This window comes from Wolffia australiana, chromosome 9 (assembly GCF_029677425.1).
Source record: "Wolffia australiana isolate 7733 chromosome 9, ASM2967742v1".
In the NCBI taxonomy this organism is placed as follows: Eukaryota; Viridiplantae; Streptophyta; class Magnoliopsida; order Alismatales; family Araceae; genus Wolffia; species Wolffia australiana.
In genome coordinates, this window is record NC_135843.1 from 18,127,701 (window position 1) to 18,144,476 (window position 16,776).

The window sequence follows — 16,776 nt, forward strand, 5'->3', positions numbered from 1 at the left end:
ATTTTTTTAATTTAAACTTAACCAAAAATATTTATGAAAATTTTCACTTGAATACTCTATAATTATATAGGGCAAAATTTTAATTTCACATAGAGCCAGAAATTTAATTTTCAGAATTTTTTCTCAAGCTTGAAATTTCTGGGATTTTTCTGGATTTCAAGTTAATTTAACTTTCCTATGATTTAAATTGAATCGAAAATACAAAAAACACCAAAAATATTTAAAACTAATTTTCCTAATTTTTTTAAACAACAGAAATCGAAAATAATATATTTTAGAATTTTCTGGAATTTAATTTACACGAAAAACCACTAGAAATATTTAAAATGAGAGTTAGGGATTTTTAGAACTTTTTTAGATCTTAAAATCTCTAGAAATCAATTATATTAATTTTAGGGATTTTCCTGATTTTTTTGGAATCTTTAAATGCAAAAAATTCCTAACTTTTCCTGATTTTTTCTGATTTTTTTTATAAATTTTAAATTTTAAAATAGAGAAATTACCTGCTCCAGCGATCACCGCCAGTGGCGGTGGCGGCAGACCGAATGGGCCGGCGGGCTTGGTGCGCCCTTTTAGTACTGGCCTTAGTGGGTAAGCCCTGTAAGGATCAACCCAATTTGGCTAAGTCAGGACTTAGCCAAATGGGTTAGACCCAATAGGATCATGACTTACCCGATTTGGCTAAGTCCTGCACAGGGCACTCCTGTGCCCTGCGGTTGCATGTGGACCGGCGGGAAGAGGGGTGCCCCTGCAGTACAAGCGCCGCACATCACGATGGCGACGGCAAGATGGAGAAAATGAGTTTTTTACAAGATAAAATTGATTTTTAATGAGATTTTTTTGATATTCGAAGTGGGGAATGCTGGAGGATCTAGAGATAGATAGAAATATTTTTAGAGAGATAAAAAAACGAGTTTATAGAGAGAATATGACCGAAACTAAGATATAGAGAGAGAGAAAATGAAGAGAGAGTGTGGAAGGAGTTTGAGATGGAATTTGAAGGTGTAAATGAAAGAGATTTTTTATTAAATTTTGAGGGTATAAAATAGGGGTATGGATGAAGTTTTAGAGAGACAGGGAAAATATTTAGAGAGATAAAATGTCAAAATGAGGAGATAGAGAGAGAAAGCGAAGAAGGGGGTCGAGGGAGTTTGAGATGGAATTTTAAGGAGCAAATGAAAGAGATTTTTTATGAAATTTTTAGGGGGACGAAATAGGGATGTGGATTAAGGTCTATATAGAGAACGAACCAATTTTATAGAGATGAAGTATAAAAATGAGTGTTTAGAGTGAGAAAGTGATTTTTTAAAGGAAAAATGGATGGATAATGATGGGAAAATGGAAATCTAAGTTCCTATAACCTCAATGCAAGCTTAATGGGACCTCAATGCTTCCTCTCAATTCTGGATCCTCATATTTTTCCAGTATCAGGCATTTTTCAATGCAAACAAGAGTTGAGATTGAGTGAAAACTTCAATAAACTTACATTAAGCAGGTTGAGCAACCTGGATTTTAAAACATGCCTTGTCCTGCTGGCCAGCCACTTATTTGAGCACATCCAGAATGAGGGGAAATGAGGGATAAAAAGTGTATTTATACATTGGAATAATTACTTAAATACCCCCTTGGGCATTTTCTATTATCTTTTCTTGCCATTTCACCTCTTTTTCTCCATTGGTTGAGAGCTTCCCCTTGTAATGTTTAGCTTCTTTCTTTGAAAGGCTTTTAGAGCCCAATGGGCATGCCAGTCTGTGGTCCGTCTCCCTCAGATATCTCTTTTGAAGGCCCAAAATACCTTTTGCTCCTTTCAAGCCCCTTTTGAGAATCAGTTAACTCTAAACAATTCTACAATTGTTTAAGAATTACCATCTTCTCATTCGTGTAAATTTCTGCACATGTGAAATATTATATAATATTCATCAGTACTGCAATCTGTTGACTTCAAAGAAGTCAAGGATTTTAGTCAAAAATAACCGTAATGTGAAAAAATTAGAATTTATAGCTAGTGCATAAATATTTAGTTAATTCAAGTGATAACATGATAAATTCTAAATTAATAATATCAAAACATCTAAAATGTATGGAAATATATATGCATTTATCATGTTATCAATTATTCAACACATTTTCTTAATCACTCCATTTTATTCAAAGACTTCATTAATCACCTCAAATTTCTGGTATTCTGAAGTGTACGCTCATTATTTGCATGCTATTGTTTGCCTATTAGGATACTAAAAAGGGTTAATCTAGTACACAATTTTGCATATGACCATAATGGGGTTACATTTTCCTGATGTTTGATAATCATGAATACCATATATCATATAAATATCACATATTTTATGCGTGTGATTTAATCAAAATGATCATAAATAGATGTTATTAAAGCTAAAAGTGAACAATCACATTTGTAGAATGATGTTATGATTTTTCTTGATTTTATGGTATATTAAAATAATTTTCTGACATCAATTTCATAAATAAAATAAATTTTAAAGTTAGAAAATATATTTTGGATTTATTTATTTACTATTAGGGGTTTTTATTTTAAAAGTGATTTTTTTCATTTTTACGTGTTTTCTGGTATTTTTATTGAAGTTTCTGGTGTTAAAGTAAGAAACTAATTTTTTAAGTTGGAATATGTATATTTATGGGTTTATTTAAATATTTAAAAGGTTTTAAATGCTAGTTAATCTGCTCTGCCAGGTGGCACAACCTAATTTGTCAAATTACAGGGATCGGCTAGAGTTAGCCATCATGGGCTATGGCACATGATTGGTAACAATCAATATTTTCTGTGGCCAATGATTGTGATGCTCTTTCCTACATACATTTTTAATGATTTTTCACCTAAGTTAAAGCTCAACCGATGGTAAAAAAGACATCTTTTGCAATGAATGCACTCTGATTCAAATGGTGTCTTTTAAATGCGCAAGTACACTTGTGGAGACAAGATTTAACAGTGAGAAAAGGCATAATAATTGTGTCATTATTATCTATCATGTTCATTTCTTGCAAGTAGATGTGGGGCCACATGATTCGAAGCCCATAAATAAACTGGCAATGCTTCATACATTTTTAATTATTTTAGGGACATGTGTTCCTGCTAGGTTTAAAGTGCCAAAAATGAGGTAATTAGTTGGCATGCTGATGGATATTATGTGTCCATGTCATTTTAGGTTCATTGAAATTAATATTTATTATATAATATTGTTGTTTGATCTTTATAATGAAGTCAATGAATACCATTATAGTAAAGTGATCACTAGTCTCTAAACTTGTATTATAAATATTCCTATTCGATTGATACTCAAGATAAAAATTGAACTATTTGGAAAATATAACATTTCTTTATTCTAATAATACGATAAGTATGGCTGATCTTGTGGCCATTAGTGTAGATAAATTAAGGACACATGATAGGTGCTCTTTAGAGAAATAGTTCATTCAATTTAACCTTAATGGATCTGTATTTGGGATTACACCTAAACATCAATTGGGTTGATCCATGTCCTATTTTCATAAGCAATCTATTGACTTGATATACCAAGGACGACTTGTGGATGGATAGGTATGTTTTGACAATGACTTACAAGTTCCTAATCATGGGATTTATATGAGTCTTAGCTTGGATATACTAAGAAGTACACAGATAATTGAGTGGTCAAGATGGTACCATCAGCCCTCGGTGTAAGAGGAGATTTATGTGAGGAAGAAGATGCATTAAATGCCTAGCTATGGTATTGGAGATATCAGAGAAAGTGTTCTCCAATGATCCACATTATGCATCAGTACCAAGTTGAATGACATATTAGTGGTTGATGACTAACCATACCAAGAGTTAATCCGAAGTCTCTTACAAATGAAGTATTCAACATCTCTAGTAACTAATGGTGATAAATGTTTGATGAGAGAGTTCCTTTAATAATTTGTATCTTCTAGAGCAGGAGGTGTAGCTTGTCAACCCACAGTTGAAAGCTTAACCTAACTATTCGGTTTTATCAATCCTTAGTTGCTTAAATGTATATGCTGTCATAGATAATTAATTAAGTAGGCTAATACATATTATTGAACCACTCAATTTATTACCCAGACCAATACATGGGTCAAACCAATGGTGCAGCTACTGAAAATGAACTAGCGAGTACATGCTAGAACTAGAGAGACCATGGGGGACTTGATCTTCTCGAATACAGGTATCTTCCTTCTGTTCCTTAAGCTTGCATGCAACGGATTCAAACAAAATATATATGTGTAAGCCGAAGCCACCACAGAAGCCGGGCGACAACATGTAATGAGTTCAATGTGCAAGTTATAGGCTCAGTGGGAGCGCCCGGGGAGCATCTCACGGGATGACGCTGGTCGCGAGTACACGCTCGAGCCATGGCCATCACAAAACAGATCGGCGATGTAGTTCGCCAAGTCCTCAGGCGCGAAACGGATGGCCCTGCCGGATATACCTTCAGAGAAAAGTAAAAGAAGAATCAGATCCATACATTGTGATATTATTTTATCTTCAGATTTATATATAAATTCTGTATTTATTTCTTCATTCTATCACTTATTATCTGATCTTAGACAGTTAATCAAATCCATCGGACCCAACACCCTGTAGTTCCGGGGACTGCCTCCTCAATCTCCCTTCTTTTATGATTAAGGGGGTTGTAGAGAAAATAAAAATCAACTGTTGTTATAAATATTAATTTTCTCTTTGTAAAAGAAACTTATGTGATTTCTAGGAGTAACTTTTCAATTCAATGCTTTCTGCGTCCTCTCCAAAGTAACCAAAATTGGACATCATGCTAGAATTATGCCATTGATAGATAAATCTTGCAAACGGTGCTTCTTAATAAGTGTGTCAAAGAAATTTATTTCATTATTCAAGATAAGTTATTTTATTGTCTTACTGGAATAATTGAAGAAACACTTTTTATATTCAAGAGTACCAAACAAGCTCCTTAACTATTATGATTTTGCTATTCCATCTCTTCTACTTCTATCGATTGTGATGGACTGATTTTATCTTTTAAAAATATCTTTATTTTCTATGTTTGTTTATGAAATATATATTTATAAAAGTAATCTTAATTTATTTACTGTGAGTACGATGGTCAATTTTAATCTCATGTGGTTGATAGAACAATTAATTTTGGAAATATCCCTTTCAAATCAGCCTTCATCTTACCAAATTACCAAATTTGCTCTAAATGGTTTTCCAAATTAGCTCTGATATCTTAATTTTCAAATCAAATGTATATATATATCTGAGAACCATCGAGTAGAAATACGTATGAGAGCCTCTCAACTAAGTACTGATATTTCATGTGTTTTTTGTGACTAATGTTGCTCATGTTCCCTATATTCTATGGAGACATCATTGTGATATAATAATCCTTGATAATATTGTCTGATCTGGGTGAGTTTGTCTTTTATTCTTCAAAAAACTGTCAAACAAAATCAGGTGATGTTGTTTTAACGCTTTGCGACTTGTCATGTGGAACTCACATACAAAGGGAGAGCTCAACAAGTCTAAGACTGAAGTCTCAGCCATTTGATATTCATCAAAATATAAAGTTGATGAGTAGGTTTCTTAGGTGTAATTCAGGCCTAAGACGCATTCAATCAAAACTACAAAATTAATAGTAATGCCTTAATAGCCTACATACACAGTGGATGAGTCGAGGTCATTTCCATGGAACCTGGAATGAAGCTGAGATGTATTGAATCTTTATAAATATGATTGTATGTGAGATTTTAAAGGAATAAAACGATTAGAGAAATAAAGACTGAGGTTAAGCCATTTCAAAAGAGAACCTAATTTAAGAGTTGGAAGTTAGTGGAATTTTCATGTAGGGAAATGATCTAAGAGAAGGACATAATATTGTATATCTATAATGATCTTAATATTTCTCATTGAGAATAAAATTACGTAATTACTGCTAGAATCTATGATTCAAGAAGAAATGGTAACTTTTGTCACTTCCAAACTTAAAACTCTTTGTTTCTCCAAGTCTCTCCTTTCTAGGTTGAATACTTTCTGCCTTGGTCAATAAATGCCTGACTTTCTCTCATGAAGATGAGGACAAAATTCAATGCATGTCACATTCAAGATAAAAGAATGGACAATGGGAAGATGGCTTCACCCTGGTAAGAGAGAGAGAGAGAGAGAGAGAGAGAGAGAGAGAGAGAGAATGGAAGTAGGTTGAGAGAGAGAGAGAGAATATATCACAGTCAAAATGCCCCCTAAGATATGGTGAGCGAGTAAAGAGGTTCCACATCTATTTGTCTAAAAGAAGGGGATAGATAGAAAGAGACAGAGAGAGAGATGGAAGCAGGAGGGAGATGTGATCAGTGATGAATTAGTCATAGGGGATCTGGATGTAGGCGGCATCGCAGACGAAGGGGATGTCAGCATACATGCCAGCAAGGGCGCAGCGCATGCACTCGAGCACGGTGAAGAGGTAAGCAAAGGCCACTGCCGTCCAGAAGTGCATGCCCAGCTTCCCCCAGTACACGGCCAGCGGCATCCACCTGCTGATCGTCCCTATCACCTGCAGCGCTATCTCCAGCAGCATCCCCATCACCACATGAAACCTGAAGAAGTGAGGCCACATCTTCTTCCTCACCACGCCAAGGTACGCGGCAAAGAAGTAGGCCATCAGGAACCAGCTGGGCAGCCGGCCTATGAACCCCAGGAACGGGTACGTGAGGAATTCAAGGTCCTCCAGGAAGGGGTGCAAGTGGTATGCCGTCTCTGCGTACATCCACGTCTCATGCAGCGGCATCAGGTAGGGGATGCAGGCCAGTGTCCGCCACCACCACCGCGGCTTCTTTGTCATCGCCGGGAACCGGAAGCTCGTCGGCACATCCTTTGACGCCCGTGCCGCCCTGCCCCGCTGCCGCCGTTGTTGACCCGCTCCGAATTCTGGCAGCACTGACGGAGATCTAATGGATGGTGCTCCTGCCATTGCCAGAGAAGGATAACAACTGTGGGTTCAAGAGGAATTATTCTAAGTTTCTCATGAGTTGATTGAGCGGGAGAGCAAATGTTGGCATGGGATGTTGATGTTGACAACTGGTTGATGATTTGTCGGCGTCAACATCAATGGTCTTAACGTTACAGTCAGCCATAAAAAATAACAAATATCACTTGTATTGGATAGCTGGAGGATTTTTTTAAACATCTGATTCTTCCAGGTAAGTGTAGTGTCTGTTTGGCAACTTTTTAAATGGAAATTTGCAGATGCTTCTTGGATTCCAGGCAAGAAGGTCCACCATCAATATCCCCAATCTATCCAAAAATAAGAGAAAAATGCGTACCTCCCCAAGAAAAGGCAAGTCTATCAATGGAACTTCCACCAGAGCTCAGAGCTCGAGGCGAGACAGCCCGGCAAGAGGAAGAGCAAACACGTCCAAGTTGGGGTTTAGCAGCACATGGCCAACGGGCAACCGGCTTCAATGCACCGGCCATGCCCGAAGCCATACTGAATGAGCTTGAAATCATCTCAGAAATTCTGGACGCGAAATTTAAAAGAAAAACATCATAATCTATGCAGAAAGCTGAAAATTCATTTTTTTGGTAAACCCATTTCCTCAAACATCGCAATGGGCAGTTACAATTCATGGTGTAACGTATTCGTGTAACCATAAACTCATTATCTAAGTAGAAAGCTGAAAAAATATTATTTTGGTAAACCCATTTCCTCAAACAGCTCAATGGCCAGTCTTAATTCCTGGTGTAATGTATTCGCGTGACCATAAACTCATGATCAATGCCACAAGATGAAAATTCGTTTTCTAGGTAAACCCATCTCCTCAAACAGCGTAATGGGAAGTCTCAATTGATGGTGTAATTTAGATTTACTTCACCAGAAGCCCATAACCTACCAATAAATCTAAATAATCATTTTTTAGGGTTAACCCGCATCTTCAGCCAGAGAAATGGGCAGCCTCAATTCATAGCGCAACGTAATTTGCCAACCATAAACTCATAATCCACGCAGCAAGCTCAAAAATAAATTTTGAGGTGTATACCCATTTCCACAAACAGCGCAACGGAGAGCATCAACTACTGGGGCAATACAATTTTGTCACCAGAAACTCAAGATTACGAGCAGAAGTAGACAAAATAATGATTGACTGAAACATTATAATCAAGACAACTCGCAACGACGATTCAGATGAACACCGTGAGCTAAACGCGGAACAGAATCAGAGATTGATGAAAACCCGGAAATGCAAAAGTAAAGAGACGAGGAGGAGTGTAATAGCGCGCCACCTTTCAAGGCAATCGCCCTGCCCAAAGGGGGAGGGATAAACCCTATCCGACCCGCATTTCTTGCCCGGCTTGAGGGAAGAGAAGGAGAGAATGCAGCATCAGAGATAGAGGGATTAGATAAGTGCTCTTGCCTTCTCTTCACCTATCCACCGAGTCAGCTGGAACGGCCGAGTCGTCCAACGAGTCAGCTGTTAGTGAAGGAAAAAAGATGGGGCAACCTAATTGAATAATTTAGACATTACGGATCAAATTTTGATCAAAATCCAATTCGATTCAATCTGATTGAATTCCTTGGTCGAACCCCGTATGCCATCCAGATCGATCTAGACGTTTGATCGAACAGGTTGGAAATCGAAATCGATTGTCGATAAGTTCGAACAGATTCAATCAGTTCAACCTGTAAAGTGAGTCAGCAAACCAAGCATCCAGTCAACTGTCAGCTGGACCGATAGGATTCTTAATAAAGATTAGCTAGTAGTAATCGAACATGTATCTCTTTACTAAGTATGAGAATTACCGGCTAGGATTCAAATCAATTTAATGCTAGAATACAATTAAGGATAGATGGCTAGGATTACACCTAGATAGGATATATATATCAAGGGCTAGGATCATATCTTAATGTAGCTTTTATATTTAGTTATAATGGCTAGGATTAAATTAGAAATGTACTATTATAATGGCTAATATATACATTGTAAATTTCAACCAACCAATGTAATAATAATTCGTAGAATATACATGATCTTAACTGATTTTGGTGTCTCTCTTCCTTCTATCAATCTTCTCTTCCTTATCCTATCATCTCTTATCTTCTTGTTCTTGATCCAGAGATATTTCTTTCACAAACAAGTCAAAGTGAGAGATAAGGAATCACAGACAGAGAGAGAGACCAAGAGAAAATGATGGAGAGAGAGACACACATTGAGAACGAGAGAGGGAAAGAAAGAGTCTGAGAGAGTGAGACTTTTCGAGAGAGCATGAGAGAGATAGATAAAGAGAGAGAGAGAGAGAGAGGACAGGCAAGAGTCAGAGAGAATGAGAGGCTTTGATAGAGAGAGAGAGAGAGACAAAGACCAAGAAGGAGCAAGTCAGAGAGGCTGAGCGAGAGAAAATGGGTGAGAGAGAGAGAGATCAAGAGGGAATTGAGAGAGAGACTAAGAGTGCAAGATGATGGAAATATATGTGGTCGGCAAGCCAATCACACATTCCACATCTCGTTCCATGTTCATTAATATAACATATTCATTATAGTGCACGTGGGCTGCTTATAATGAAGTACATGAATACATGATCGGACTTGGTGAATCATGATCAGATCGTAATATGGAGATCACTAGTCTTTAAGCATGTGTTATAAGCATTCCTATTCGACGGATATTCAAGAGGGACATCAAAGTATCAAGATAAAATAGCACTATCCGTACGAATCCCAGAATGGTATTATACCAAACTGTCAATCAGGTTGATTCACGTCACGATTGTGTAAGTGGTCCTCAGACCTGTGACATCCAAAGACGTCTTGTGGACGGTAGTTGTACTTTGACTATAACCTACGTGTTCCTAATCATGGGATTCTAAATAGTTTTAGTTCGGGTACATCAAAGAGTTCATAAAGACGATTGAGTGGTCAAGATGGGATCGTCCACCCTTGGTATAAGAGGTGACAACTCAAGGAAGCCAATGCGATAAAGTCCTTGGCCAAGGCAATGAAATATTGGAGAAGAGTTCTCTGATGGTTTCTGAATGCATCAATACTAACTTGAATGGCCGATTAGGGTATGGCAGTTAACCACACCCTAAGTCATCCATGGAGCGTCAAGTGGATGTGGGATTATAGGTACACGATAACCGATGACAAACACACTCCATGAGTGAGTCGATGCACACTCCTTTGTTTCTTCTAGAGAACGAGGTGTAACTTGGCACACCACGTGTTGGAGACTCAACCTATCAATTGGTTAAATCAATATGACGTCAATTAATGTATATGATGATATAGTTAATTAATTTGGAAAGCCAATAAAGGTTATTGGGCCGCTCGAGTCATGGGCCTAGCGGGTCACACGCAAATGGTCTTTGAACGTCAAAAGATATACTTAGGTTTTGAGAGGTTTATAAAAAGCACCCACTTAATATAAATAGAGGAGGACCCTCAATGAAATTCACCCAGGCCAGAATTTTTCAGGGCCCTTCTCCTTCTTCTCCCTTCTCCCCACACCCTCTCTATATCCCATGCGATTGGGAAGGTGTAACGACGATGATGGACGTAAAACTGGGCTTGTCAACAAGAAGGAGGAGATCCGACATGCCAAGGACCATGTGGATACATCTAGAGGCTGCACACTTGAGCAGCTCGACTCGTCTCGCTCTGGGATCCAAGAAATCACGTATGCAATCCGTGAACAGGTTCTTCGATTAATGTTTTTTTATGATGTCGTTTGATTCCGTTACGTGTCTTTCACTGCGTAGAATATTGATTTCTCCATCCAGACCTAGGCCTGTAGAACCCAACATTGTCTCCAATTTTATAAGAATTTTGCATTGCATGCACTAAATAGAGCAAGTGATAAAAAATACATTTTAATATCATTTTCATACATGTTTTACATACTCAATAATTTCTTAATAAAAATATGTTTAAGACAATGTGATTTTTTAATGCTCTATCTAGTATTTAAATTAATATTTGTGGCAGGGAAGAAGTCAAAATTGAAGGAAGAAATAAAATTAATAATATCTGTATAAAAAAATTTAGACTTGTTGGGCCAGCTCGGGCCAACCAGGCGCCAAACCATAGGCAGGCGATCGCGAGCGCTCAAGTCCATCAATAGTCGGCGAGGGGAGCGCACGGCAGGCAAGTCCAACCAGCCACACAAACTGCAATCAAAGGGCCCATTCAAGCCCACAGAGAGAAGTGTGTATGAGTACACGAGAGGTACGGAGATTTAATTCAACATAGAAGGGTCATCAAAGTTTATATATCGTTCCAGTTTTTGAACCTTTCTGGCATGGGATTGAATCCCATGATCTACGTTGGCTTCACAGTGGGTCGGGCCACCACGTAATCAAGAGATTGCGGCCCGATGGGCTGCGATCTTAAGAAAACAAAAGAAAAATGAGATCGGGCTTCGAGCCAACACAGCCCGAAGTCCATGTCTTTTCAGGCTTATTTTAGGAGGTGAATAAAATATCGTCTGTTTGATCAGCTTTAAGAAGATTGCATGGATGAGGTCTGGCCTGCTTATTTAATTTGTTTTATTTTCTTTTCTTTTTCAGGTAATCTAATTGGTTGGTGGGCGGTGATGCGGATCGTAAGACCCTCGGCAGACGAATCAAAAGGAAGGAAGCTAACGAGGCACTATCGGGGCATGCTGATGTGGCAAAGGATGGGGTACACTGATCTTAAGGGGTCCACAACTGTGATTTAATTGCAGTCGTTGACCCAAACCAAAGAAGGAACGGACGACCGAGGGACAATCTTGTCCTTCTTTGCCCCCCACCATCCTCCTCGTCGGCTGGCTAGCGGAGGCCAGCGACGAGGGGACCATAGGCCCATCCAAAGGCCCATACAGAGTTGTTGGACCAAGCCTACCCCACTAAGGGGTCGAGAGAACTTCTCTAGACCCTTTAAAAGACAAATTTCAAGCTCATTTGAAGTATCTTTCGGCCTTAAGCCCTCTACGGCGGTAAAGATCCCTTTTGCCTTTGGAAGAAGACTGCGGCCTCATGACAACGCCGCAGGCTGTGGAAAGCAAGGAAGGTTTCAGGGAAGAGCTAGGAGTGCTTGGATTCACACCCAGACGGAGGAGAAGAATGAGGGAACTCCTTAATCGAAACTCCGCGCTGCCACTCTCATTCTTCAAATCAGGGTGCATCTGGTGAGTTCTCAGTTCTTTCTTGTTTCAATTGTATTGATGAACAGTTTATGTTTAAATCAAGTTAGTTCAATGATTGATTGCATCCATTTCGATATAAATTTCTATTACAATTTTCTGTTGGGCATTGCATCGAACACCTCTTGTGTTCGATGAATATCTCTCTAGTTATATAGGTTACTTTCTACCGACCTTATAAAAATTAAAAACATCCATCCGTATCATACCCCGACTTATCACGGGCATTCTGTCGATCACCTCATGGGCATTCGACAGAAAATACCATTCTTAATTTGATTTCCTAATATAAACTAATATAAATATATATATAAATCACATAATCGACTTCTCTACAGCATTCTGTCAAACATCCAAGGGGCGTTCGACATAAGACCTTTATCCCCAATTTTATTCTATAAAACCTATATAAAAATACATAAAAACCTCATAATTAATTAAATTATCCACATCTCCCTTACATTTTGATCTCCTTTCAGGTATTTGGTCGAACTCCTCTCGGGTGTTCGACTAAATCACCCTTTATTTCACTAAATTGATGATATAGAAAACATATAGAAAGTATAAATCATATTAAAATATCTAAAACTACCTATGTTAATCCTATAATAAGTAGCTTACCTATATAAGTAGTATTCTATAAGTATAGTCTACCTTATAGTTATATAAATGCTTCTTAACTACTATCATTACCCCGTTACTCCTTAATATCTATATATACTTATCTAAACTCTTACTGAGTATATTATAGTTAGATAATTACTTTATACTCTCTCTCTTTACATGTCTTCTTAGTTAATACAAATACTACTCTAACCCTTTTGTTCTCTCTTAATATGTCTATCTAGCTACTTAATCATATCATAATTAGATAATTACATATTCTCTCCCTATCTATCTTATTAATATATATAAGTACTTCTCTAGATTCTACTTCTTCCTCCCTCTTATTACACATTACTCTTATTAAGTACTCTATACTTCTTCACTAACTATATTAATACCATCTTTAACTATAAGATCTAGTATCTCACTTCTTTAAATTTCTTAGTATCCATAACATCTACATACATACAATATCTGATCTCTCGTCTATAGTTAGCTTGTTAAACTAATATTCCGTATGCTTACAAATTGCTTATTTCTTCTTATATTAATTATCTTTCATATTATCATTATATCTTAATAAATAAAATTACTCAATTATTGAAAACATCCCTAAAGGCCAGTCCCTGTGGAGATGACCTTACTCACCGTACACATTTGAGTAATTTTATATAGTTTATCAAATTTATTTGATTGTAGGCAAATTCAATTTACTGTGACAATTTAAAAATAACTACACAATTTGCTTCCATCACTCACCACCTCTCCTTGTATTTTTTTTTAGCTTGAAAATCCATTGGCCGGTTGGCTTGTAGCCTTCAAGTGGATTCATTAGTTCCTATGCCTTCTCAGTAGAGTCCATCTCTTCCCGCATGGCACACCTCCAAATCTCCTATTCGAATGCTTGTAGGAAACTTTTTGATTCCCATCTATCAAAAGGCACTCTTCTTGATCAAGATGAATTTAATTATTGTCTTCCTAAACTCATTGTAGACCTTTGAAACTCCTAAGCAAGATCTCTTTATTAATGAAAAGAGGATCTCATTCCTGTGGCACATGACTCACTTCATGTGTGGAGATGATGCATCATTAATTCCCTCCAATGGAGGTATCTCATTTGCCTGACCATCACTACTACCAGTTGACATTGGAAATCATGAGAGAATGATACACTAATTTTTTAATGTTTTTCTTCACTTTATTGATGGCCTAATCCCATTTCACCTTTTATTCAAAGATAATATCTCTACTCACATACACCTTTCCCACTTCATAGGTGTTGTTAGACTATGATTTAGAGTTTGAAAACTATTTTTTTAATGTAATGGAAAAGGCAATCAATTCATAATTGATCTAAGCAGGAAGATTAATCAAATTATCTCACAGGTAACATGTTCCACCCTTGACTTTTCCCTAGGAAATTGCTTTTGAGCCACTTACATTCCCCCCTCTAGGCATATTTTATGCAATCAAACTCCTGGATCTTCTCTCGTTCGTCTTCAACCCTTCTTAAAGATCTGGTTGATCAACTCATCATCAAGGGATTCTAGTGGAATAAGTGGACTTTTATTGGAAGAGTAAATTGGGGAATCTCTCGCTACCATGAGCACCTAAAATGGCTGTCCCCCATGTTTAAACTTAATTGAAGGACTTTATACAAATGTATGTATGTATAAAGTATATCAACCAATGTCCTTTTAATCTGATGCATGTGACCCTCTAAATCCATCTATCAATATAGTAATAACGTTAATGGTACATTAATAAATATTGGACAACCTTATAAAATAACTCAGTTCATTCAAGGCTTCTAGTTTGAACTCAGTACATGATATTCAAGATGTTGTTGACATTATCTCTCCATAAACTTTACCCATTCAATAAAAATATAACAATGGAAATAAGTGTTTGATTCCTCCTCTCAATGACACCATTTTGTTGTGGAGAGTATGGGCCCGTCAACTATCTCTTTATTCCATGCTTGTCACAGTAAGGTGTAAATTCTACTAAAGCAAAATCTCCTCAATGGGTCTTGTGAGCTTTGACCTTCAAATTACTCTCTCCTTTTACAATATTCTTGAACTTCATGAAAGTGACAAGAGTCTTAAATTTTTTCTTCAACGAGACAACATAAGTGAGTTGGCTAAAATATCAACACTAAACATAAAATAATAATTACCACCAAAGGTCAATAGAGAGATTGGACCGCATAAGTTAACATGCAGCAACTCAAGTCGTGCCTTCACTCTTTATGTTGAGGAAGGCATAAATAGAACTATTGAATGATTTCCTTCTTTGTAACTTTGACATAACTGAATAAGAGAGGATAGAGAGTGAGAGAGAGAAATCCATCCACCATCTGTTGATAAGCTTTAATGCCTAGTAGATAATATTCCTATATCATTCGTGACAAACTCAAGAGGAATCATCAATTAAAACCAAACAACCCTTGAAAGTGTCTAGCTTCAACATATACAACCAACCATGTGTCTTCTTAACATGAGCTAGCAATCTTACTTGCTGGTCATAGATGGTTAGATTTTAATGTACCATCATAGTGTTCCAGCCCTATTCATCAGGCTGTCGATTACTCAAGATGTTAAAGTGCAAATTAGGGATAAATAGGACATAATTTCTTCTCTCAAGGACTCATTTCTCCTCCACCCTGGCACTCCGTCCGATACTCATTTCTCCTCCACTCCGTCCGATACTCATTTCTCCTCCACTCCGTCCGATACTCATTTCACACTGTAGTATTATGCTTATCTTGCCTTGTATTTCCACCTTTGACCCTATTGGGTTTAGTGTCTTGGTTCGTCCATGGAAAATATGTTTCCATGGATGTGGAAGCGTGTTGATCGATTCAAAATTGATCTTTAATTGAAACATCAAACGTTTCATTTTGGAGAACTTATTCCACCCTTGACATGCTCTCTTTGAGATTGTTCCAAAGCCGCTCACACATCTGACCTCTAGAAGTATCCACGCGATCACTCGACGCTTGAATCTCTACCTCCTCTTCTTCAACTCTCCTTAGAGATTCTCTCCTTAGTTGAATGTTGATGTAGAGAATGAAGAAAGGGAGGTGCTCTCAAATCAGGCTTGCATGGCTGCTTAAAATGAGACCCTTTCCTTATTTATATTTCACTTAAGGTTTTTTCTCAAAAACCCTACAAAGTAAAATCTATCTACCAATGCCCTTATGACCTTGTGTGTGTGACCTCGAGGCCCATGTATCATTCTAGTTAATAACTTTAGTGGCCCAATGATATTTATTGGAAAACCTTATAAATTAACTATATCAACATATAGATTAATTAAATAAGGATCGATTTAACCCAATTGATAGGTTAAGTTTCCAGCCTGTGGGGTGCCAAGCTACACATCGTGCTCTAGAAGATACTGAGTAGTCTTGAACTCTCTCTTATGGAGCCTTTACCGTCATCGGTTATGGTATATGTATAATCCATCATCCGCGAGAGACTCTCAAAAGACTTAGGGTATGGTTTATCGTCAAACCCGAATCCCTCATTCGATTAGTAACGATGCATAACGGGGATCATTGGAGAACACCTTCTCCAATATCCTCACTACCCTGGCCAGGGATTTTTTTGCATCATCTTCCTTGAGTCAATCTCCTCTTACACCAAGGGAGGATGATCCCGTCTTGACCACTCAATCGTCTTTGTAAGCTTTGTACTACGTCTGATCTATAACTTATTTGAATCCCATGATTAGAGGCTTGTCAGTCGTAGTCAAAATGTAGTCGTCCACTCACAAGATGTCCTTGGTGTCTCATGTCAGTAGATCACTTATACAATAGTGACTTGAATCAACCTGATTGACGTTTAGGTATAATACCATTTAGGGATTCGTACAGATTGATTCGGTGAACTCTTTCGCCAAGGAGCACTCACTATTTGTCCTTAGTGTCGCCACACTAATAGCCACATGATCGGTTATATTTATCGTATAAGTAGGAACATCTAGTGC

At 37.6% G+C, this 16,776-nt stretch overlaps 1 protein-coding gene across 1 annotated transcript; it reads right to left on the reverse strand.

Moving 5' to 3' along the window:
* Window positions 1-6,228: 6,228 nt before the first annotated feature.
* LOC144707704 (protein TIC 20-I, chloroplastic-like) lies at window positions 6,229-8,441 on the reverse strand. The gene is made up of 3 exons (XM_078580918.1): window positions 8,282-8,441; window positions 7,324-7,517; window positions 6,229-6,964 (listed from the first exon to the last, which is right to left on the reverse strand). Exons 2-3 carry the CDS (start codon window positions 7,505-7,507, stop codon window positions 6,363-6,365), a joined length of 786 nt encoding a protein of 261 aa, XP_078437044.1. The 5' UTR covers window positions 7,508-7,517; window positions 8,282-8,441; the 3' UTR covers window positions 6,229-6,362.
* Window positions 8,442-16,776: the final 8,335 nt, after the last annotated feature.